The sequence below is a fragment of the Lepidochelys kempii genome, chromosome 1 (genome assembly GCF_965140265.1).
Source record: "Lepidochelys kempii isolate rLepKem1 chromosome 1, rLepKem1.hap2, whole genome shotgun sequence".
Taxonomy (NCBI): Eukaryota; Metazoa; Chordata; order Testudines; family Cheloniidae; genus Lepidochelys; species Lepidochelys kempii.
Window position 1 is genome coordinate 41,043,539 of NC_133256.1, and position 24,585 is coordinate 41,068,123.

Here is a 24,585-nt window from a genome sequence, read left to right on the forward strand (position 1 = left end):
CATTCAATACTAAAGTAACTTGTAATCCAAAATCAGTCAAAATGTATCACTTTGGCAAAGCAGCTCTGTCTGCTGAACACTTAGACAGAGTAGGTGGGTCCATGCGAATATGATCTGCTCCTGAAGTTCTTTTCCTGAGGTTCATCACTAGATGTCAGGGGAGAGATAAGTCAGACCTGATTAAACAAGTTAACAACGGATTCTGTAATTTTTTAGTGATATGTAGGGCCCTACCAAATTCACAGCCATGAAAAACGTGTCACGGATCACGACATCTGGTCTCCCCCTGTGAAATCTGGTCTTTTCTGTGCTTTTACTCAATACTATACAGATTTCACAGGTGAGACCAGCATTTCTCAAATTGGGAGTCCTGACCCAAAAAGGAGTTAAGAACGTAAGAATGGCCATACGGGGTCAGACCAAAGGTCCGTCCAGCCCAGTATCCTATCTACTAACAGTGGCCAATGCCAGGTGCCCCAGAGGGAGTAAACCTAACAGGTAATGATCTAGTGATCTCTCTCCTGCCATCCATCTCCACTCTCTGACAAACACAGGCTAGGGACACCATTCCTTACCCATCCTGGCTAATAGCCATTAATGAACTTAACCTCCATTAATTTATCCAGTTCTCTTTTAAACCCTGTTATAGTCCTTCACAACCTCCTCAGGCAAGGAGTTCCACAGGTTGACTGTGCGCTGAGTGAAGAAGAACTTTATTTTATTTGTTTTAAACCTGCTTGTTAGGATATAGATATTCAGGCCTGTCTTTAAAGGCCTATATTCTAAGAGTGTAGGTGTATTCTTATCACTTAGCTAGTTATAGTGGTATAAAAGAAAGAATCAAAATCACTGTCCGCCGGTGTAAGGACCTTCTCTTACTGTAACAGTCTGAGGCCCTGTTCTTAGGCTAAGGCCTTTGGCTAAGCAGCAGAGGCAGCCATAAGCTGGGAAGCGAACGGTCACATCCTCACATTCCAAACTAGTCACACTGAAATCAGGTGCTATTGGGCTGTTAGGAATACAATCCTGTCCTGATAATGCCTATCACCTCCAGAGAAAGGGAAGTGCCTAGAAGATGTAAAAGGAAACTTAGTTTGATAGCATCCTGTCTGGCAAGAACTCACTTATCAATAGCTGGGATGTGAAATCCTCATTTCTGTGTTGTTCTATCACTGTAGTCCCCATTTCCCTATTGTTTGTCTGTATAATCTCTGTCTGGTTCTGTGATTGTTTCTGTCTGCTGTATAATTAATTTTGCTGGGTGTAAACTAATTAAGGTGGTGGGATATAATTGGTTAAATAATCATGTTACAATATGTTAGGATTGGTTAGTTAAATTTCAGTAAAATAATTGGTTAAGGTATAGCTAAGCAGAACTCAAGTTTTACTATATAGTCTGCAGTCAATCAGGAAATAAGGAGGGGAAGGGGAACAGGGAATGGGGGTGGGGAAATTGGAATCATGTTTTGCTAAGGGGGGGAATGGGAATATGGACACAGGTGTAAGGCTCTGTGGTGTCAGAGCTGGGAAGGGGGACACTAAGGAAGGAAACTGGAATCATGCTTGCTGGAAGGTCACCCCAATAAACATCGAATTGTTTGTACCTTTGGACTTTGGGTATTGTTGCTCTCTGTTCATGCAAGAAGGACCAGGGAAGTAAGCAGGGGAAGAAATAAGCCTTCTAACACTGCTACCCATTAATTTCATTTAATGGCCCCTAGTTCTTGTATCATGGGAACAAGTAAATAACTTTTCCTTATTCACTTTCTCCACACCACTCATGATTTTATATACCTCTGTCATATCCCCCCTTAGTCTCCTCTTTTCCAAGCTGAAAAGTACTAGCCTCTTTAATCTCTCTGCATATGGGACCAATTCCAAACCCCTAATCATTTTAGTTGCCCTTTTCTGAATCTTTTCAAATGCCAGTATAACTTTTTTGAGATGAGGGGACCACATCTGTACGCAGTATTCAAGATGTGCACATACCATGGATTTATATAAGGGCAATAAGATATTCTTCATCTTATTCTCTATCCCTTTTTTAATGATTCCTAACATCCCGTTTGCTTTTTTGGCTGCCGCTGCACACTGCATGGATGTCTTCAGAGAACTATCCACAATGACTCCAAGGGATCTTTCTCCTGATTAGTTGTAGCTAAATTAGCCCCCATCATATTGTGTATATAGTTAGGGTTATTTTTTTCAATGTGCATTACTTTACATTTATCCACATTAAATTTCATTTGCCATTTTGTTGCCCAATCACTTAGTTTTGTGAGATCTTTTTGAAGTTCTTCAAAGTCTGCTTTGGTCTTAACTATCTTGAGCAATTTAGTATCTTCTGCAAACTTTGCTACCTCACTGTTTACCCCTTTCTCCAGATCATTTATGAATAAGTTGAATAGGACTGGTTCTAGGACCGACCCTTGGGGAACACCACTAGTTACCCCTCTCCATTCTGAAAATTTACCATTTATTCCAACCCTTTGTTCCCTGTCGTTTAACCAGTTCTCAATCCATGAAAGGATCTTCCCTCTTATCCCATGACAACTTAATTTACATAAGAGCCTTTGGTGAGGGACCTTGTCAAAGGCTTTCTGGAAATCTAAGTACACTATGTCCACTGGATCCCCCTTGTCCACATGTTTGTTGACCCCCCTCAAAGAACTCTAATAGATAAGTAAGACATGATCTCCCTTTACAGAAACTGTGTTGACTTTTGCGCAACAATTTATGTTCTTCTGTGTGTCTGACAATTTTATTCTTTACTACTGTTTCAACTAATTTGCCCAGTACTGACGTTAGACTTACCAGTCTGTAATTGCCAGGATCACTTCTAGAGCCCTTCTTAAATATTGGTGTTACATTAGCTATCTTCCAGTCATTGGGTACAGTAGCTGATTTAAAGGACAGGTTACAAACCAAATAGTTAATAGTTCCGCAATTTCACATTTGAGTTCTTTTAGAACTTTTGGGTGAATGCTATCTGGTCCCAGTGACTTGTTACTGTTAAGTTTCTCAATTAATTCCAAAACCTCCTCCAGTGATACTTCAATCTGTGACAATTCCTCAGATTTGTCACCTACAAAAGATGGCTCAGGTTTGGGAATCTCCCTAACATCCTCAGCCGTGAAGACTGAAGCAAAGAATTCATTTAGTTTCTCTGCGATGACTTTATCATCTTTAAGTACCCCTTTTGTATCTCAATCGTCCAGGGGCCCCACCGGTTGTTTAGCAGGCTTCCTGCCTCTGATATACTTAAAAAAACATTTTTGTTATTACCTTTTGAGTTTTTGGCTAGCTGTTCTTCAGACTCCTTTTTGGCTTTTCTTATTACTTCTTATTACTTATTGGCTAACGTAGTGCCAATCTTTAAAAAAAGGAAGAAGGAGGATCCTGGGAACTACAGGCCAGTAAGCCTCACTTCAGTCCCCGGAAAAATCATGGAGCAGGTCCTCAAAGAATCAATCCTGAAGCACTTACATGAGAGAAAAGTGATCAGGAACAGTCAGCATGGATTCACCAAGGGAAGGTCATGCCTGACTAATCTAATCGCCTTCTATGATGAGATTACTGGTTCTGTGGATGAAGGGAAAGCAGTGGATGTATTGTATCTTGACTTTAGCAAAGCTTTTGACACAGTCTCCCACAGTATTCTTGTCAGCAAGTTAAGGAAGTATGGGCTGGATGAATGCACCATAAGGTGGGTAGAAAGTTGGCTAGATTGTCGGGCTCAACGGGTAGTGATCAATGGCTCCATGTCTAGTTGGCAGCCGGTGTCAAGTGGAATGCCCCAGGGGTCGGTCCTAGGGCCGGTTTTGTTCAATATCTTCATAAATGATCTGGAGGTTGGTGTGGATTGCACTCTCAGCAAATTTGCGGATGATACTAAACTGGGAGGAGTGGTAGATATGCTGGAGGGCAGGGATAGGATACAGAGGGACTAGACAAATTGGAGGATTGGGCCAAAAGAAATCTGATGAGGTTCAGTAAGGATAAGTGCAGGGTCCTGCACTTAGGACGGAAGAACCCAATGCACAGCTACAGACTAGGGACCGAATGGCTAGGCAGCAGTTCTGCGGAAAAGGACCTAGGGGTGACAGTGGACGAGAAGCTGGATATGAGCCAGCAGTGTGCCCTTGTTGCCAAGAAGGCCAATGGCATTTTGGGATGTATAAGTAGGGGTATAGCGAGCAGATCAAGGGACGTGATCGTCCCCCTCTATTCGACAATGGTGAGGCCTCATCTGGAGTACTGTGTCCAGTTTTGGGCCCCACACTACAAGAAGGATGTGGATACATTGGAGAGAGTCCAGCGAAGGGCAACAAAAATGATTAGGGGTCTGGAACACATCCTTATCCACATCCTGAATCAATTAATTCTGAAGCACTTGCATGAGAGGAAAGTGTTCAGGAACAGCCAGCATGGATTCACCAAGGGAAGGTCATGCCTGACTAATCTAATTGCCTTTTATGATGAGATTACTGGTTTTGTGGATGAAGGGAAAGCAGTGGATGTATTGTTTCTTGACTTTAGCAAAGCTTTTGACACGGTCTCCCACAGTATTCTTGTCAGCAAGTTAAGGAAGTATGGGCTGGATGAATGCACTATAAGGTGGGTAGAAAGCTGGCTAGATTGTCGGGCTCAACGGGTAGTGATAAATGGCTCCATGTCTAGTTGGCAGCCGGTATCAAGTGGAGTGCCCCAAGGGTCGGTCCTGGGGCCGGTTTTGTTCAATATCTTCATAAATGATCTGGAGGATGGTGTGGATTGCACTCTCAGCAAATTTGCGGATGATACTAAACTGGGAGGAGTGGTAGATACGCTGGAGGGGAGGGATAGGATACAGAAGGACCTAGACAAATTGGAGGATTGGGCCAAAAGAAATCTGATGAGGTTCAATAAGGATAAGTGCAGGGTCCTGCACTTAGGACGGAAGAACCCAATGCACAGCTACAGACTAGGGACCGAATGGCTAGGCAGCAGTTCTGCGGAAAAGGACCTAGGGGTGACAGTGGACGAGAAGCTGGATAGGAGTCAGCAGTGTGCCCTTGTTGCCAAGAAGGCCAATGGCATTTTGGGATGTATAAGTAGGGGCATAGCAAGCAGATCGAGGGACGTGATCGTTCCCCTCTATTCGACATTGGTGAGGCCTTATCTGGAGTACTGTGTCCAGTTTTGGGCCCCACACTACAAGAAGGATGTGGATAAATTGGAGAGAGTCCAGCGAAGGGCAACAAAAATGATTAGGGGTCTGGAACACATGACTTATGAGGAGAGGCTGAGGGAGCTGGGATTGTTTAGCCTGCAGAAGAGAAGAATGAGGGGGGATTTGATAGCTGCTTTCAACTACCTGAAAGGGGGTTCCAAAGAGGATGGCTCTAGACTGTTCTCAATGGTAGCAGATGACAGAACGAGGAGTAATGGTTTCAAGTTGCAGTGGGGGAGGTTTAGATTGGATATTAGGAAAAACTTTTTCACTAAGAGGGTGGTGAAACACTGGAATGCGTTACCTAGGGAGGTGGTAGAATCTCCTTCCTTAGAGGTTTTTAAGGTCAGGCTTGACAAGGCCCTGGCTGGGATGATTTAACTGGGAATTGGTCCTGCTTTGAGCAGGGGGTTGGACTAGATGACCTTCTGGGGTCCCTTCCAACCCTGATATTCTATGATTCTATGATTCTAACACATGACTTATGAGGAGAGGCTGAGGGAACTGGGATTGTTTAGTCTGCAGAAGAGAAGAATGAGGGGGGATTTGATAGCTGCTTTCAACTACCTGAGAGGTAGTTCCAGAGAGGATGGTTCTAGACTATTGTTAGTGGTGGAAGAGGACAGGACAAGGAGTAATGGTCTCAAGTTGCAGTGGGGGAGGTTTAGGTTGGATATTAGGAAAAAAAATTTCAGTAGGAGGGTGGTGAAACACTGGAATGCGTTGCCTAGGGAGGTGGTGGAATCTCCTTCCTTAGAAGTTTTTAAGGTCAGGCTTGATAAAGCCCTGGCTGGGATGATTTAATTGGGTATGGGTCCTGCTTTTGAGCAGGGGGTTGGACTAGATGACCTCCTGAGGTCCCTTCCAACCCTGATATTCTATGATTCTATGATTACATTTTTACATTTACATTTAATTTGGCAGTGTTCATGCTCCTTTCTATTTACCTCACTAGGATTTGACTTCTTCTTTTAAAAGATGCCTTTTTATCTCTCACTGCTTCTTTTACATGGTTGTTAAGCCATGATGGCTCTTTTTTAGTTCTTTTACTGTGTTTTTTAATTTGGGGTAGACATTTAAGTTGAGCCTCTATTATGGTGTATTTGAAAAGTGTCCATGCAGTTTGCAGGGATTTCACTCTAGTCACTGTACCTTTTAATTTCTGTTTAACTAACCTCCTCATTTTTGCATAGTTCCCCTTTCTGAAATTAAATGCCACAGTGTTGGGTTGTTGAGGTTTTCTTCCCACCACAGGAATGTTAAATGTTATTATATTATGGTCACTATTTCCAAGTGGCCCTGTTATAGTTATCTCTTGGACCAGATCCTGTGCTCCACTCAGGACTAGATTGAGAGTTGCCTCTCCCCTTGTGGGTTCCTGTACCAGCTGCTCCAAGAAGCAGTCATTTAAAGTGTCAAGAAATTTTGTCTCTGCATTTTGTCCTGAGGTGACATGTACCCAGTCAATATGGGGATAATTGAAATCCCCCACTATTATTGAGTTTTTTTGATAGCCTCTCTAATCTCCCTTAGCATTTCATCATCACGAGTTGCAGAGGGGTCACAAGATTATTTTAGGGGGGTTGTGGTATTGCCACCCTTACTTCTGTGCTGCCTTCAGAGTTGAGTGGTTGGAGAGCAGAGGCTGCTGGCCAGGTGCCCAGGTCTGAAGGCAGCACTCCACAGAACAGTGCAGAAGTAAGGGTGGCAATTCCATACTATACCACTCTTACTTTTGTGCTGCTGCCTTCAGAGCTTGGTGGTGGGAGAGTGGCAGCTGCTGACTGAGGGACCAGCTCTGCAGGCAGCAGCGCAGAAATAGGGGTAGCAGTACTGCACCCTCCCCCTACAATAACCTTGTAACCTCCCCCCCCCACCCCGACCCAAATCCTTTCTGGGTCAGGACCCCTACAATTATAACACCAATAAATTTGAGATTTAAATAGCTGGAATCATGAAATTTATGATTTTTTAAATCCTATGACCGTGAAATTGGCCAAAATGGACAGTGAATTTGGTAGGGCCCTAGTGATATGGTAGCTGCTTCCTTTATGACTGCTTGTTCTCTACTAAAATTGCTCCAGTGCAGGGTTGCTCTCTTATAGGATGTCTTTCTGGAGCTGACCCTTTAAATTTGGCCAAGCAGCAGTAACCCTAAAGTTACCATTTTGTACCTGGCAGCAACTTATTACATCTCCCTCTATTTCAGATAGCAAATATTTTAGCTCCTGTATGTTTTCCCTTTTTATTCCTAAGAATTGCCACAGACTTGCATGCATTCCTTCAGCTCATCAGTGACCTGCACCCAAGGATCCATTCTTAAAATCCTCCCAAAACTCTTCTGCCAAAATCTGACGTGGAAATGCTTCTATCAGGATACGAAGGCGTGAAAGGGAAGAATAGTGTACGACAGATGGCGCTCCCAACTGTCGTTGCAAAGAAGTCCCCTTTACGCATATATATCTTTTCATAGATCCCACAGCCAGAAGAGACCATTGTGATCATGTAGTCTAACCTCCTGTATAACGCAAGCCATAGAACTCCCCCAAAATAGGTGTAGAACAATTTAATGAGCTGATACTCCTGAAGAATAAAGCACAGTGGATACTATGCTAAAATGAATATGCCTCAAAAAGGTAGGGTGAGAAATTGTTTTAAATATGATATAAGCACACTTGAAAGAGTAAGAATATTCAGCGGCATATTATTTTCTTCTAATTCTAGGAAGGGAAGAAGATAAAAAAGTTAAATGATGGTACATAAATGTGCTACACATGAGACAGTGGCACAGATATGAATGCCTTCATGACGAATCTTAGACTTTTCATTTTATCTCATTAATAATTCTCAGTGGCTTCACTTTTTAGATACTAAGCAAAGAACTTCACCTTACAGTATGGATGAGATAATATCTGTTACTGGACCAACTTCTGTTGATGAGAGAGACAACTCTGTGGCTCGAAAGCTTGACTCTCTCAAAAACAAAAGTTATCTAATAAACGATATTATTTCACCTATCTTGTCTCTCTAATATCCTGGGACTGACTCAGCTACAACTACACTGCATACACCTTACAGTATGGTTTATTAACTAAGGTCTCAGTCCTGCAAACACATTAAGCATGTGCATAACTTTACATATTTCAGTGGAAATACTCAAGTGAGTTGCATATATGCTTAACTGTTTGCCTAAAAATCTGGCATAATTGTGGAAATGTTACTGCTACTACGTGCTTATTTTTCCAAACTTTTATTCATTATAAAATATATTCTGGTAACTAATCAATTAATTTTTGTAATGAGCTTTCCTTCTGCTCTTTCCACACACATGAGATCTACATTTTTAACTATAAAGTCGTAGTAAAATAAAGATGCACATCAAAAATGCAAATAAAACTTTAAGATGGATCTAGCATCAGAGAGTGGGAAGAAAGTAAGGCTATTGTAAAAAAATGTGTGAGAGAAGTGTGGAGAGATTGTTTTTTACATTGCAAATTCAAAACTTGTCCACCCTGTGAGAGTCTATGGTGACTGGTAGACTCATGAAGTCAAGACATCACACAAAACTGAAAGCTGGGGGATGTCATTTTAAGACTTTTTAAAACTCTTTGTCTTTTGTTTGTTTTTGTTAACAACTATTGAACTGCAATGGGTTATTGACACTTGGAAGAAGGGATGCCTTTGTTAGAGATTCAAGACCTCACCCCTTCAATTATTAAGATTGTGTACATCAGTAGAATTCCAAAACACATGCTCAGCAGAAATTGGTAATTTAAAGAGCAGAAATGGGCTTTTTTATCATGACTCATAGGTGTGCATAATTTTTTTTTTAAAAAAGAGGTTATAAGTGGTTACAAAGGTGGCTGCAGAGAACAAAGGGATAGGAAAGGGGCTGGGTTAAGAATGTGGACTCTCATATAGCATTTTCAAAAATTATCACAGGCCCTTCATGTGTCCAAATGGCTTTTGCTATTCTAGTCATACTTGAAACAAAAGCTAACATGCTCCTTTCACAGTTACTCATTGGCATTCACAGATAAAGCATACTCAGAGACCCCATTACATATTTGTTAAAAACCCACCAAGCACTACAGAATTGAAGCTGCACAAGGAAATAGGGATCCATGAGGGAGAACCCAGAGAGTGAGAGAGTAAGGCCATGTCTACACTAGGACTGGAGCACTTTGCTGATACAGGTATATAATAATAACAGCAAAGCACTACTAGTGTGGAGGCAGCTTATACTGGTAAAATCTGCCAGTATAACTTATTCCAGCCTCTGCAAAGCAAAATAATCTATAACAGCAAAAGTGTAGTTTTGCTAGTATTACCTCATCTACGTAAAAACATAGTGGATCAGACAAGTGATCCATTTAATCCAGTATCCTGTCTTCTGACAAAAAGAAAAGGAGTACTTGTGGCACCGTAGAGATTAACCAATTTATTTGAGCATAAGCTTTCGTGAGCTACAGCTCACTTCATCGGATGCATACTCTGGAAAATACAGAAGATGTTTTTATTCACACAGACCATGAAAAAATGGGTGTTTATCACTACAAAAGGTTTTCTCTCCCCCCCACCCCACTCTCCTGCTGGTAATAGCTTATCTAAAGTGATCACTCTCCTTACAGTGACAGGTTTCAGAGTAACAGCCGTGTTAGTCTGTATTTGCAAAAAGAAAAGGAGTACTTGTGGCACCTTAGAGACTAACCAATTTATTTGAGCATAAGCTTTCGTGAGCTACAGCTCACTTCATCGGATGCATACTGTGGAAACTGCAGAAGACATTATATACACAGAGACCATGAAACAATACCTCCTCCCACCCCACTCTCCTGCTGGTAATAGCTTATCTAAAGTGATCACTCTCCTTACAATATGATAATCAAGTTGGGCCATTTCCAGCACAAATCCAGGTTTTCTCACCCCCCCAACCCCGCCTTTTTTTTTTTTCCAAAAACCACACACACAAACTCACTCTCCTGCTGGTAATAGCTTATCCAAAGTGACCACTCTCCTTACAATGTGTATGAAAATCAAGGTGGGCCATTTCCAGCACAAATCCAGGTTTTCTCCCCTCCCCACCCCCATACACACACAAACTCACTCTCCTGCTGGTAATAGTTCATCCAAAGTGATCACTCTCCCTACAATGTGCATGATAATCAAGGTGGGCCATTTCCAGCACAAATCCAGGTTTTCTCACAACCCGCCCCCCCCCCCCACACACAAACTCACTCTCCTGCTGGTAATAGCTCATCCAAACTGACCACTCTCCTTACAATGTGTATGATAATCAAGGTGGGCCATTTCCAGCATAAATCCAAGTTTAACCAGAACGTCTGTGGGGAGGGGGGGGTAGGAAAAAACAAGGGGAAATAGGCTACCTTGCATAATGACTTAGCCACTCCCAGTCTCTATTTAAGCCTAAATTAATAGTATCCAATTTGCAAATGAATTCCAATTCAGCAGTTTCTTGCTGGAGTCTGGATTTGAAGTTTTTTTGTTTTAAGATAGCGACCTTCATGTCTGTAATTGAGTGACCAGAGAGATTGAAGTGTTCTCCGACTGGTTTATGAATGTTATAATTCTTGACATCTGATTTGTGTCCATTTATTCTTTTACGTAGAGACTGTCCAGTTTGACCAATGTACATGGCAGAGGGGCACTGCTGGCACATGATGGCATATATAACATTGGTGGATGTGCAGGTGAACGAGCCTCTGATAGTGTGGCTGATGTTATTAGGCCCTGTGATGGTGTCCCCTAAATAGATATGTGGGCACAGTTGGCAATGGGCTTTGTTGCAAGGATAGGTTCCTGGGTTAGTGGTTCTGTTGTGTGGTATGTGGTTGTTGGTGAGTATTTGCTTCAGGTTGGGGGGCTGTCTGTAAGCAAGGACTGGCCTGTCTCCCAAGATTTGTGAGAGTGTTGAGTCATCCTTCAGGATAGGTTGTAGATCCTTAATAATGCGTTGGAGGGGTTTTAGTTGGGGGCTGAAGGTGACGGCTAGTGGCGTTCTGTTATTTTCTTTGTTAGGCCTGTCCTGTAGTAGGTAACTTCTGGGAACTCTTCTGGCTCTATCAATCTGTTTCTTCACTTCCGCAGGTGGGTATTGTAGTTGTAAGAATGCTTGATAGAGATCTTGTAGGTGTTTGTCTCTGTCTGAGGGGTTGGAGCAAATGCGGTTGTATCGCAGAGCTTGGTTGTAGACGATGGATCGTGTGGTGTGGTCAGGGTGAATGCTGGAGGCGTGTAGGTAGGAATAGCGGTCAGTAGGTTTCCGGTATAGGGTGGTGTTTATGTGACCATTGTTTATTATTGTTTTTCATTTTATTTATTTATTTATTATTGTATTATTATTGTTTATTCCAGCACAACGAAATGGCCCACCTTGATTATCATACACATTGTAAGGAGAGTGATCACTTTAGATAAGCTGTTACCAGCAGGAGAGTGAGGTGGGCAGAGAGAAAATCTTTTGTGGTGATAAACACCCATTTTTTTCATGGTCTGTGTGTATAAAAACATCTTATGTATTTTCCACAGTATGCATCCGATGAAGTGAGCTGTAGCTCATGAAAGCTTATGCTCAAATAAATTGGTTAGTCTCTAAGGTGCCACAAGTACTCCTTTTCTTTTTGCGAATACAGACTAACACGGCTGTTACTCTGAAACCTGTCTTCTGACAGTGGCCAATGCCAGCTGCTTCAGAGGGAATGAACAAAACAGGCAATCATCAAGTGATCCATCCTCTCTTGTCCACTCCCAGCTTCTGCCAGTCAGCGGCTGGGGATATCCAAAACATGGGATTGCAATGCATCCCTGACCATCTTGGCTAATAGCCATTGATAAACCTATGCCCCATGAACTTATCTAATTCTTTTTTGAACCCTGTTATAGTTTTGGCCTTCAGAACATCCCCTGCCAATGAGGTCAACAGTTTGACTGGGTGCTTGTGTGAAAAAGTACTTCCTTTTGTTTGTTTAAAACCTATTAATTTCATTGAGTGACCCTTAGTTCTTGTGCTATGTGAATGCGTAAATAACACTCCAGTATTCACTTTCTCCAAACCATTCATGATTTTATAGACCTCTGTCATCTCCCCCCCCACCTTATTCGTCTCTTTTCCCAATATTAAATCCCAGACACCACTAGGGGCTTGTGATGACACAGCTATGTTGGCCAGGGATCACACCCCTGACTGACCTAGTTATGCCAGCAGAAGCTTGTTGTGTAGACGTGGCCTGAGCAAATACTATGGAACTTTAAGGACACGATTAGGCAGGAGAGGGAGAAGAGGGAAGGAAAACTCTAGTCTGTGACATGTCATTAAGCAATACTGATTCTAACTAATATCATTGCTTTCTACATGTATGCTCTAGCCCAGTGGTGGGCAACCTGTGGCCCATGGGCTGCACGTGGCTCATCAGGGTAATCTGCTGGTGGGCCGCAAGACAGTTTGTTTACATTGACTGTCCACATGCATGGCCGCCCGTAGCTCCCAGTGGCCACGGTTCCCCATTCCTGGCCAATGAGAGCTGCGGTAAGCAGCGTGGGCCACAGGGACGTTCTGGCCGCCGCTTCCCGCAGCTCCCATTGGCCAGGAATGGCAAATCACGGCCACTGGGAGCTGCGGGCAGCCGTGCCTGTGGATGGTCACCGTCAGCAAAATGTCCTGCGGCACGCCAGTGGATTAGCCTGATGGGCCGCAGGTTGCCCACCACTGCTCTAGCCTCTTCATTACAATACCAGGTCTTTAAAAATAAATAATTTATAATACCTCACACATTGCAAAAATCAATTTTCTCTTCAAAAACAAGTTATTAGGAATGGGAAATTTTCTCAGTGAGCTGTGATATCGCTGCTATTATGATGTGGGAAACTAATGTGTAGTAGAATCCTATTTATCTGAAACATTTTGGGGACGTTTGAAATTCAGATAAATGGGGATTCAGATGAGCGAAAGAGAGTTCTGTTGTGCACATTACGAATTGAGAGAAGTTTTGTGCACCAAACTGCTGTATGAGTGGGGACTTAGGCAAAAATTTTCAAAAGTAGCTACTGATTTTGAGTGTTTCAGTTTGGTCACCAAAAACTGAAGACAACTAAAAAAAAAACTTTTGAAAATGTTGGGCTTTGTGTTTAACACTTTCATATTTACCAGTATTCATGAGTGACAAATGTAGATCCATTAGTAATTCCCATAGAGTGACATGTCCAACACTAATGAACAGCCCATCAAATATTGATGTTTAATTATTAATTATTATTACTTATTATAGCATCTAGAAGCCCAGTCAGGATCAGGACCCCACTGTGCTTGGTGCTATACAAACATAAGATAGTCTGTGCCCTAAAGAGTTTACAATCTAAATAAGGACAAAACATGACAAGCAGGGAAGTCCTCCTGTATAACAAAAGGTAGGGGAGGAGTAGGGAAACAAGGATGAAGGTACAAAGACATATACTACTTCCTTCTTCATCTTTCTCTCCAGACAAGATGTGTGTGAGTGTAATGAATTAACTGTAACGAATCACTAACACATCATAAGCCTAGCAATTGTCATTAGGTAGTTTGCTATGAGTGTCACGGTCGAGGTGGATCTTGAGAAAGGACTTGGCAGAGGACAAGATAATAGGTGTAATTGAAAGTGCACAGAAATAAATGGGTTTATTTTAATTGACTTCAGTGAACTTTGGATCAGCCCAAATGGCTGTGTGAATTGATTCGGACATTTATTCCACACATAAGAGTCAACATTGAAGAACATGTAAGTGTGCTCTGCTGTCCAGCATTTTTTCCTGTCATTTCTATAGATATTTGTTGATACTCTATAGTAAAAAACTGGTACCCTAACTTCATATTTGATGCTACTGTTTCCTATGGATGTCCCATCTCATAACATACCGATTCTCCAACAATCATTTGCGAACCACTGGTGGTTTGCAGAGCACTTCCAGGTGATCCATAAACAGCTTCTGTCACAATGGAGAAGTATTTGTAGGGGGAAGTCTAGGGTCAATCCTGACCAGCCAATCCATTTTTAAAGTTAAACTATCTAGGTAAACCTCTAGTCAGTGTGTATTATATGTCCCCCTCTTTACTTGATACACAGAGGATGTGATTCTGTTACAGTCCCAGCTACAAAGCCTGGGTCTTTAGCTCAAACTGTAGAGACTCACAGTTCTGGAGGTCCTTAGTGCAATCACCAGTGGCAGCCAAGACAGTGGACATCACATCTGCACTAAGTCTTAAGTAATATTTCCCTAGGCTAGACAAGTCCTCAGTCTTTAAGCAGGATTTAGGCCTTTAGCTGCTACACAGCTACACAGGTTGCAGAGGAAGGGGAAGGAGTCAGTTTTTGTAGGGTTCAACCCTGTGAGGTAGGTGACATGGAATAATTATGCGGATGCAAAGGTCTCCTGTATAGTAGCACAGTGCCACACCCAAATAAGTACAGTATAATCCCCATATCACTCCTGCACTCCCCCTATCTTACTCTTAGGCCAGATCCCCTCTTGTGTTCCACTAGACTTTCCCAGCAGTAACCCTTTTGCTGGCACTTTTTGTTTCCAAATCTACTCCAATCCTTCCCATCGCTCTCTCCTGATCAAAAGCCTCTCCTGCAATCTTCCCTACCATGTTCTCCCCTTCCTACCAACAATCTCACAATCTCATGCATCTTTCCGCCCAAGCCTCTTAGTGTACACTGAAAAAAAAGATCCATGGCAGCTAGTCTCAGAGCCCTGGTCAACTGACTTGGACACATGGGGTTCATGCTAGGGGCTAAAAATAGCACTGTTGAGGTTCCTCCTTAGGCTGGAGCACAGGCTCCGAGATCCTCTCCCCTCTCTGGGTTTTAGAGCCTGGGCTCCAGGCTGACTGGGAACATCTACACTACTATATTTAGCCCCATATTGTGAGCCCTGCAACCCAAATCAGTTGACCTGGGTTCTGAGACTTGCTGTCACATGGTGTGTTTTTTAAGTGTAGATGTCCCCTAATGCTCTCATCCTTTTTAGCCCCCTCCTGTTTCCTTCCTCTACATTTCTTCGTTCTGTCTTCCCCCTAAAACGTCTTGCCTCCATTCATCTCTCAAAACTGATCTTTCCTTTGTTCATATTAAGCTCTTACTCCCCCACTACCACCTCAAAATTGCCACAGTCTTTCCTCTTTTCCCAGATATCACCTTTCTATTTAGCCCTCCAAGGGCAATTGATAATAATTGTGAAAACAGGTCTATAACTTTTGCCTGCTTAGGAATTTACAGTGGCAATTTACCATGGAAAACTACCATGGAATTTACCATGGCAAGTAGATCAAGTTATTTTCAATCAAAATGTTATTAAACAGATGCTAGAGAACCAGACAGACTAAACTAGTTCAAACAAAGACCTAAAGCCACGTTGATATAATTCAAGGACTATGCTGAAATCATTCTTGGTAAAAACAGAAGATGTGGAACTGGAAATTAATGAACCAAAATTTGTGTGTCAAATATTAGGCCTAATTGGTGGACAAAATAATGAGATGGGCTATTCCACCCATCAATCCCTTTTTGGGTCCTTAAAGAAAGAGACATTGGGGGGAATGATGATCATACAGAAAGAACAGATGGAGAGAAAGAAGAACAGTGAGAAAGAACAGATGGAAGCTACTGAAGCAAGCTTCACCACCCTAGTTGCCTCCCCCACCATCTCCTGTGACCCCAAACCTTTGCCCTAATCCTGAGGGATGCCCTGACCAGGCCACAAAGAGGGATCCAGATGACATCACCACCCCTACTTGCTCCAGCTCAATCCCAAACATGAAATGGAATTGGACTTTAACAACAGCAGCAATAACAGCTTCAACCTCTCTCAGCTAACTTTTTCTCTTAACTTCCAAGAGCCTGTCAAACAAGCGGCTTTTCCTTTGAAAACTCTCTCCAGCTAAAGAGAAAGAGAACAAGATATGCTGTTAAACTGAAAGCCTTACTTAATACTTTACATTTCTGATCCTTTAACTGTTTCTCCTCTTTTCTGTATCTTTAATAAAAGGTTAACACGATTTTAACCATGTGCTTGCCATGGTACTAAGCAGGTTGAGGTCTCTGTATACCAACCCCTGAACTTTGAATAAGGCCATGTCTACGCTGACAGCGTGGCAGTGACAGGGTTGCAGCACATCTGGGGAAGACGCTCTGTGCTGGTGGGAGAGCGCTCTCTGCACGCAGCATAAGCTATGTTGGCGGGAGAAGCTCTCCTGCCGATGAGCAGCGGCACGTGCCAGCCCGCCGGGCGCGCGCTGTGTGGCGATGGGGCTGGCGGCGGTTGGAGCGACGCGGGGGCAGCTGGAGGAGTCTGTCCAGCGGCGCTGCGCCTGGGGCCCCGCAGTCGGAGGACGGACGCGGCGGGCCGCGGGGGAGGAGGTAGCCGGGAGTTTCCATCCCTTCTTCTCGGGTCCCCCGAGTGGCGGCGGCGACCCCCTTCCCCACCCCGGCGGCGTCCGCTGCCCGCGCAGCAAGTGGGGCAGCCGCCGAGTTGGGAGAGCGGGGAGGAGACTGGATGACGGTTCGTGCCTCAGGGCGGGTTCGGCAGCCCCCGCGGCATGAAGGGACGCAGGGGGACTCTGCCGCGTGCAGCCCCCGCGGAGCCGAGCGGCAGCAGCAGGTAAACCCTCATCAACTCCCCCCTCCCCATGCACCCTCTTCCCCCCCCCCCCAGCCCGGCCCCTCTCCCGTCCGGACACCCCCCCCCTCCAGCCCCCGCGCAGCCTCCTGCCTCGCCCCATCCCATACAGCCCCCTGCCTCGACCTGCCCTGTACGCCCCCCCCCCATCCCATGCAACCTCCTGCCTCACCCCATGGAGCCTCCTGCTTCGCCCCATGTCTCTGCGCCCCCCCTCCCGCCCCACTCCCATACACTGGGGCTAGTCCTTTCTGTCCCACACAGCCCCCTGCCTCACTTTCATCCCGTGTGGCCACCGCCCTCATCTCATGCAGCCCCCTGCCTTGCTCCCACCCCATATGGCCACCCTGGCCCACGCTGCGCTGTACCCCATTGGCTAGATACTGGGATGAGGGCAGTGGGAGGACAGTAATTCTTCCACCGATTGTTTGGGCAAAGAGAATGGCATTTGTTCTAGGTGGGAATTGGGGCGGGGGTGATGGGTGATAAATGGTATTTGTTGTGGATTTTATAAATACTACACACTTTGTGTTTTTTCCCCCAGAAGTGGAACTGATCGGTTCAGTTGAACTGGTTTCTCCAAGGGAGTGGGGTTTGAAGTGAGCATGTAGCTGTTACGTGAGATATGGTGATGATTTTGCTGGAAGCTTTTTATTTACCCCACCTATTCAGGTTGAGTGTAATGTAAATATTGTTTCTGAGGGTAAGATTAAACAGAAATTTCCATGCGCATGTGACTGCTACACAAAAGAGCAAACCAGTGAAAAAACTCACTTTGAAGGCGATTCACAAGTGTTTGCTGGGGGGGAGATACAGCCTTTTCTTCTGAGACATAAATAGTTGCAACATTTGAGTGGCTGATACTGTGATTTTAAGTTCTTTTGAAGGAGGATATTGTAGTCAGCAGTTAATTTCATCAAGTTTAACTTGTTTCAGTATGTTAAATATTTAGACTTTTCTGTCATTTATACAATTTATTTATGTGGATATATAATTTTAGCATCTTTAGCAAATACATTTTAATTTTGTATTGAAATTTGCATAACTTGTGTATCAACTTAGATTTCTGTAAAAATAAAATGAAACAAAGACTCCTCTTAAAGAATTGGCCTTCATCTCTATGTATGTGTATGAGATATATTATTTGTTGCACTATATGATACAATAGTTAATACACCACAAGAGTGGTATATTTTTTGGAAATGTGTATTTTGCTGTACACCTTTAAGGAACACTTTTATATTCAAAGTAAGATTTCAAAAAAACAATGTTTCTAGTAATATTTCAGATTAAAACTGAAGAAATTTCAAATCTCATTTATTTTTCACTGTGGTATTTTGTTTTCATTGCTTTCAGGTAGGCCAGTGAAAATAAACTAGTCAGTTTCATGTTTGTTTATGTAGGTTTGTTTATTTAGCTGTATTAAACACATAACTAATAAAAAGGGGCTCCTAACTAAGGCTTTAAGTGCCTATGCCATGAATTACAAAACCAAAACTGAACCACCTGCCAGCAACCAAACTCGTCTACCACAAATCAGATTGTCCTCAAAATCCACCTCCATAGCAGCCCACATAAATAGATGTACCTCTCAATGTGTCCTGAAGATCAGTAGACTTGAACTGTTTCAGACAGGTGATGGCTGTTCCACACAGAGAATGTCCCCTCACAGAGAATACTCTGCTGCTAGCCCTATTTCTTCTAAATCGAGAGGGACCCATCTTGAGCTGCTCCACGGATTGCAAGTGTGGTTGTTTCATTTTCAAATTCTCAAGCTCCATTACAGTGCTGCAATGTGTGGTGCAAACACCAAAGGGATTTTTTTTTAAAGGAATTAAAGTTCTGTTAACCTTAGATTTTTGAAAAAGGCTTTTGTGGGTTTTTTGAACAAAAAATGTACTTTTGAGCCAAATTTAGTGTGTCCCTCTAAAAAATGACACTGTTGAAGTAAAAATCACACTTCTGTCCTTACAAGTAACACCAATGATTACTATAACAAGGAAATTAGCAAAGACAATACTAATCAATTTTTTTAGACAGGGAACCCTTTATACATTAATGAGCAGTTATACATACCTATCAGAGTAAATGGCCCTATGAGTTTTGACAGCATTTTGTGTATATTCAATTTTCACTCTAGTCAATTTCCCTTATTTATGTGGATCTTTCACACAGCATCAAAAGAGAGAGAGGGAGAGAATTAAAAAATATATGGTTGGGGTAGGGGTAAATATAGAACTAGGAACTGTTTCCAACTCTTTTTTTTTAAAGTTGACTAGATTTCAAATTGACGAATTTCAAAGTTTTCATGCAACTGGTGGAACATAGTAAATAAATACGGCATTATGCATACAATGTTTTCATTGTAAAATATGTTGTCCTTTCACAGTTCTGACTACTTAAAGGGGGAAAAATTATTAGAGACTTGGTGGTGCTCTCAAAAACATGATAAATGAATCCTGGATTTCATGGAGGAAGTACTAGTGCATTAGAAGATGGAGCCATCCATACAGGTAATAAGACTGTCTTTAAGATAGTTTTACAGAAATGAATATATTGCAAAGCTTGTAAAATTAAATGTCTCTGAGGATATAACTAAGTAATAAAATATAAGAGGATGTAGTGATATGAGGAGTGGTGATTTAAGATTGTGGTTGCAGTTTTCAAATTTAGGTGCCTAAATGCTGATTTTAGTGCTCAGTTCAGCAAACGAAGATGATGTGAGTAACTTTACTGCTGTCTTTCAATTGATGTAAATGGAAATATTTTCTTAAGCAAAGTTACATGTGTGAATATATAAAGGACTGGACACTTAAATAAGCACTTGGGATCAATCCTGATTCTATTAAAGTCAATTGCAGAGCTCCCTGTGATTTCAGTGGGATTGGGATTTGATACATGGATGATAAAGGAGCCTAAATATGGATCTTATGCTGAATTTTGGGCACCCAAATTTGAAAATTAGACCTTCTGTTGTAATGCTCAAAACCAGAGGCAGTGTAATTGTGTATTTTTACCCGGTGTTAGATTTTGTTGTTATAAAACAGCTTTTTAAAAAATATAACTTGTTCTACAGAGCAGAAAATATATTTATCCCCAGGGCTGCTAGTTGTAAGAATGCTTTGCAGTGACCAGTGGGATATCTTGCTAAATGCTGTTTCATAATACTTCTGAGTAGTATACCTTGCCACTTGTGTTTAATCATCCCCCATATCCTGTATATCCTACATAATCTATTTTCCATATGAAACTTATTTACAAACAATTGTCCAGGAATATCATGAAAATAATCAATAATCAACTTTATAAGAATACAAGAATTAGCTCATCTGTTCTTATGTTTGACTACATACATACGTACAAAATAAACAATGTAGATACCACTCCCCAAATAATGCACTATTTTCACTGAGCTGCTGTATTAACTGTTATATCTGTAGATTATAATTTTTGATGTTGTTTGGAGCTGCAAACATTTACACAAAATATAAAATTACATTTACCTTTCATTCTCTTTTGGGAGCATAAGTTTTAACTTTTATGTTCTTATGTTATGTAACTGTACCTTATCAAATTGTCATTCTTGCTAAATTTGAGAATAATATTCAAGTTTAATTGCTTTCTGCTAGTGTTTGGAGTATTAAGTTTGTAGGGTTAATTACAGTTTTTCACTTAAAGATAATAGAGCCACATTGATAGGTTTAATCAGTTGGAAATGCCAATTTTTGTGTGGATTTAAATCAATTACAAAATGTCAGTCTAAGAAAACAAAGAATTAGTTTTAGTTTCACAAACTGCAATGTATGCAAATTATACAAAAATACTGTGATGAATTATTTATCTGTGGCTTATCTGTGAGCTTATCATTGACTAAAAATTCTGGTGTTCTAAATGTATATTCTGCCTTTGGTGCACAACATTTATAACAATGTTTCTAAAACTTTTAAAATATATTGACCTGCAATAGACTGTAGAAGAATAGTTTGTTTTGTTTATTTGCTTAGTGTGATGTATGGCATTTGTGTTTTCTCATTGTTAAAGTAAAATAACTACTTTATTACCATGAAAAAGTATATACCATAAAATTACATTTCTGTTTTTTTTAAAAGAACATAAATTTCTCTTCTTCCTCAATATGATGAAAATGTAAAATCTGTGCAAAATTACTAGGTAATTACAAATATTTGGCGATAGCAACTTAGGAAGAGCCCAGTGTTCTGCATGTTTTCTAAGATGGGAAGTTTTTTAAATAAATATCTGGTCTTTGTTCCAAATTGAAGTCACCCTGCCAATGAAGGATTTAAAATAAATTTTGCAAATCTCTGAAGAATGCTATATAAAAATGGATTTTTTTTTAAAAAAACAACACTGGGATAATCATACGTATTGTTACCCTGGATTGATTCCTAGACATAAGATTTTCTGAGGCTTTGAAAAATCTATAGTCTGCCTTTTCTACATAAATCCACAATATATATGTATTTTAGTGGTTTAAAAAGGACCAGTTTCACAAAGCTAAAAAAATTAAGTCACATCAGCTGGGAGAGATAATTTAAACTGAAAAATGTAAATGATAATTTTGAACTGTATAAGAACACTTTACTAGTTGCCCCCCAAAAAGCCTCAACTGAGGTAGAAGGCAGTTCCAGTTTAAAAAAAAGAAAAATCTAACCTGGCTTAAAGGGGAAGCATAGGTGCCGACTTTGTGAGTGCTCCGTGCTTGAGCACCCCTGGGGAAAAAATGGTGGGTGCTGAGCACCCACCAGCAGACCCCCTCGCAGAACCTCCCCATCCCACCAGTGCCTCCTGCCTGCTGGTGGGCCCCACAGATCAGCGCCTCCTCCTCCCTCTCAGCGCCTACTGCCTGCCATGGATCAGCTGTTTCGTGGCATCAGGAGGCGCTGGAGGGAGGAGCGAGGGTGCTGCATGCTTGGGGGAGGGGGCAGCACTGGGTGGGGTGGGAAGAGGTCGGGTGGGACCTTGGGGGAAGGGTAGAGTCGGGGTGGGGCCTGGGCGGAGCCAGGGGGAGAGAAAGAAACTACAAAACATAAATAAATAAAAGATAAATATATAACTAATGGAAAAAAGGGAAATTGATAGCAATGAATGTAAATTGGAAAGTAAGAATTCTTAGAAAAAGTCAGTGAGAAGGAAAGGGGCACAAGGAGACAACTACTGCCAACCGAGTTAAAGACTATAAGGAGTTTTCCAAGTACAGTAGATAGCACATAATAGCCAGCTGGCTGAGGAGTGAGTAGGCCAGGGGAGCGGGAACAGGGAGAAGCCTGCCGGCCCAGTGCTGGGGAGGGGCCGGAGAGGAGGAGTCTGCTCTGCGGCCAAGTGAAGTCCCACCGCAGCCAGCAAGGGGAACCTTGGGGCGCACGCCTGGCTAAGGCACCCTGGGCGTGGGCCCAGTTTGCCTGGCCCTAAAGCTGGCTCTACATTATTAATAATGTGATATAACCCCTACAAAATGAGAAATTAAGAACCTTTTTTAACATATAACCATGACCTCATTATCTGCTGCAAAAGAAAATAAGTCCATACATTATTGTACTCTCTTTTTGATCATGTCAATAAGATTAATCAACACGCTCTACACTGAAGATTTAGTGATAACTATGCTTTCAATCCAGACTGTAAAATAAATATATTTTCAGATTTTAACCAATATATAAATTGGTTAGATGTCTAACTCCTTAGATGTCTATTGAAAACCAGAAGCATATTGATGCTGTTCTTCAGAAGTATCAGTCCCTTGATCATATAAAGGATTAATGAAACAACCTCTAACAGGCTGTCTACTTTATTCAATTCCTAGCTCCTTTTATATTGTTTTTTCCTCTCTCAGCTATGTTTCACACACACAAAAAAGTATGTATCTTAAAGATAATGATACATATGAATTAATGAAGTCTAATACTTTTGTTCTATCATATTTTTCAGAAGCAACAGATTACTGGATTTAACACTATATGAATGTGTTCCATGAAATAAAAGCATTTCTTTATTTTAGCAACATATCTCACATAAAATAATTTAAGAGAAATCAATATGCCTCACCTGTATTACCATTTGTTAAATATATATCACTGATCCACAAGAAAAGATCAATTGTTACAAACGTAATGTTATACTTAAAATTAGGTGAGCTTGGATGGGAGTAAAGAGAAAATTTTTAGCAAGTCCTTCTTAGTAGGACAAGTGGAAGTTCTCCCGTATTTCTTATGCCTCCTACAAGAGGATATCTACTTCTCTGGAAAACATTTAGGCCAAGAGACCTGAATTCAAGCTCATTCTTGATAAAGAGAGGATTTTAAAGTTTAAGAAAACTTCTAAACAAATAGGCAAAGGAATCTGGTAAAAGTATTTTATGGTAATGCTTTCATTGCTCCATTATTTTAAATATTGCCTTTCAAAAGATCAAATACAAATACATAACTAATGATATTTGGAATGAGTTAATCCAAATTTTGGAAATTATCCTATGTTCAAGAGTGATCACTTTTTCTTATCCCAAATTATCATCAGACCAAAAGGACTTCAGTTTCAGTATTTAATTAGTTCACATTTTAGTTTAAGCCATTTTGGTCCCAGTTGGTAATGTCCTGCTCATTGAGTGTATTTCCCCCATCCTACTGGAAATACAGAACAGTTAGTTTTATAGCATCATTTACCAAAAAGCAAGAGGGCAAATAGTGAAATCCAAAGGGAGTATATAAACTGATTCCACCTTCCACTGCTCCAGTATTCTTTGCTTTCTCTTTTTGGAAGAATAGAGCACAGCTCTGAGTCTTCTTACTCCAGGCTTTTCTTTACTCTTGCTCTTTTCTCCAATGATACAACATGACTCCAAAAATGGGCGAGAAGAGGAAGGATGAAAATAGAAAGGAACAGGTCAAGAAAAAATAGCCAGACACGCTTCTCTGAAGATTCTATGAGTTGTGCAACTTGCCAGTGATACGAAAAACAAACCTAAGAAACCCCAGTGGATCCATCACCAATTGTGCAGACTCCACTTACTCTGTTGTTCTAGACCCTTTATTATCCTTTCCCACAGGGATTTCATCCCTCTGGCTAATATCTTCTTCCAGGAACAGATTCTGTCTAGTGCTACTGAGGGAGTTCCCTCCCTTGCAGTCCTCTGCCCCTGCTGCCTCTATCCCACAGCTTTTAAAGTTGTCTTCTTCAGAGGCTGCTCCTGCTGCTTCTTCCCTCCTCCTCCAGTCTATTTCAAACAGTATGTGAGTTGCTATAGAATTCAGAGGGAGCTGGCTTTGCAAACGTCCCCTGCCAATAACTTTTCTTGCTAATTTTGTGTTGAATTTGGCTTCATTTTTCTTTGCAATCCACCAGAGGATGCTCATGTGTACTTTCAGCATAGTGTTGGCTGCAGCATTTATTTTTTTCAGTTTCAGACAATTTGTTCCCTAGTGATTTCCTCTACTTTGTTTTCCCATCAAATGGGTTTTTCTTGATCTTCCATCCTTTTCTGAGAGCTTCATCTGCTTCCTCCTCTAAGTCCTTAAAATAATTTCATTTCCTAGGGGCATAGACAACTTTATTTGGAGGATAAGGGCTTGCATTAAAAAATAAAATAGCTATTGAATATCATGTTCACACTAGCTATTTTTTGTAGCGGGGCAGTTCCCTAATTATTCAGTTTATTCTTTTCAGCACAGAAAGGGTATAGTCCTCTG

The 24,585-nt window shown here is 41.6% G+C and overlaps 1 protein-coding gene across 1 annotated transcript in view; it reads left to right on the top strand.

Moving 5' to 3' along the window:
- Positions 1-19,280: 19,280 nt before the first annotated feature.
- The window catches only part of SGCG (sarcoglycan gamma), a 135,480-nt gene continuing 130,175 nt past the window's right edge, over positions 19,281-24,585 (top strand). Inside the window, exon 1 of the mRNA XM_073320660.1 lies at positions 19,281-19,398. Coding sequence (XP_073176761.1) covers positions 19,381-19,398 — 18 coding nt within the window. The 5' untranslated portion in view covers positions 19,281-19,380. The remainder of the gene's footprint in view (positions 19,399-24,585) is intronic.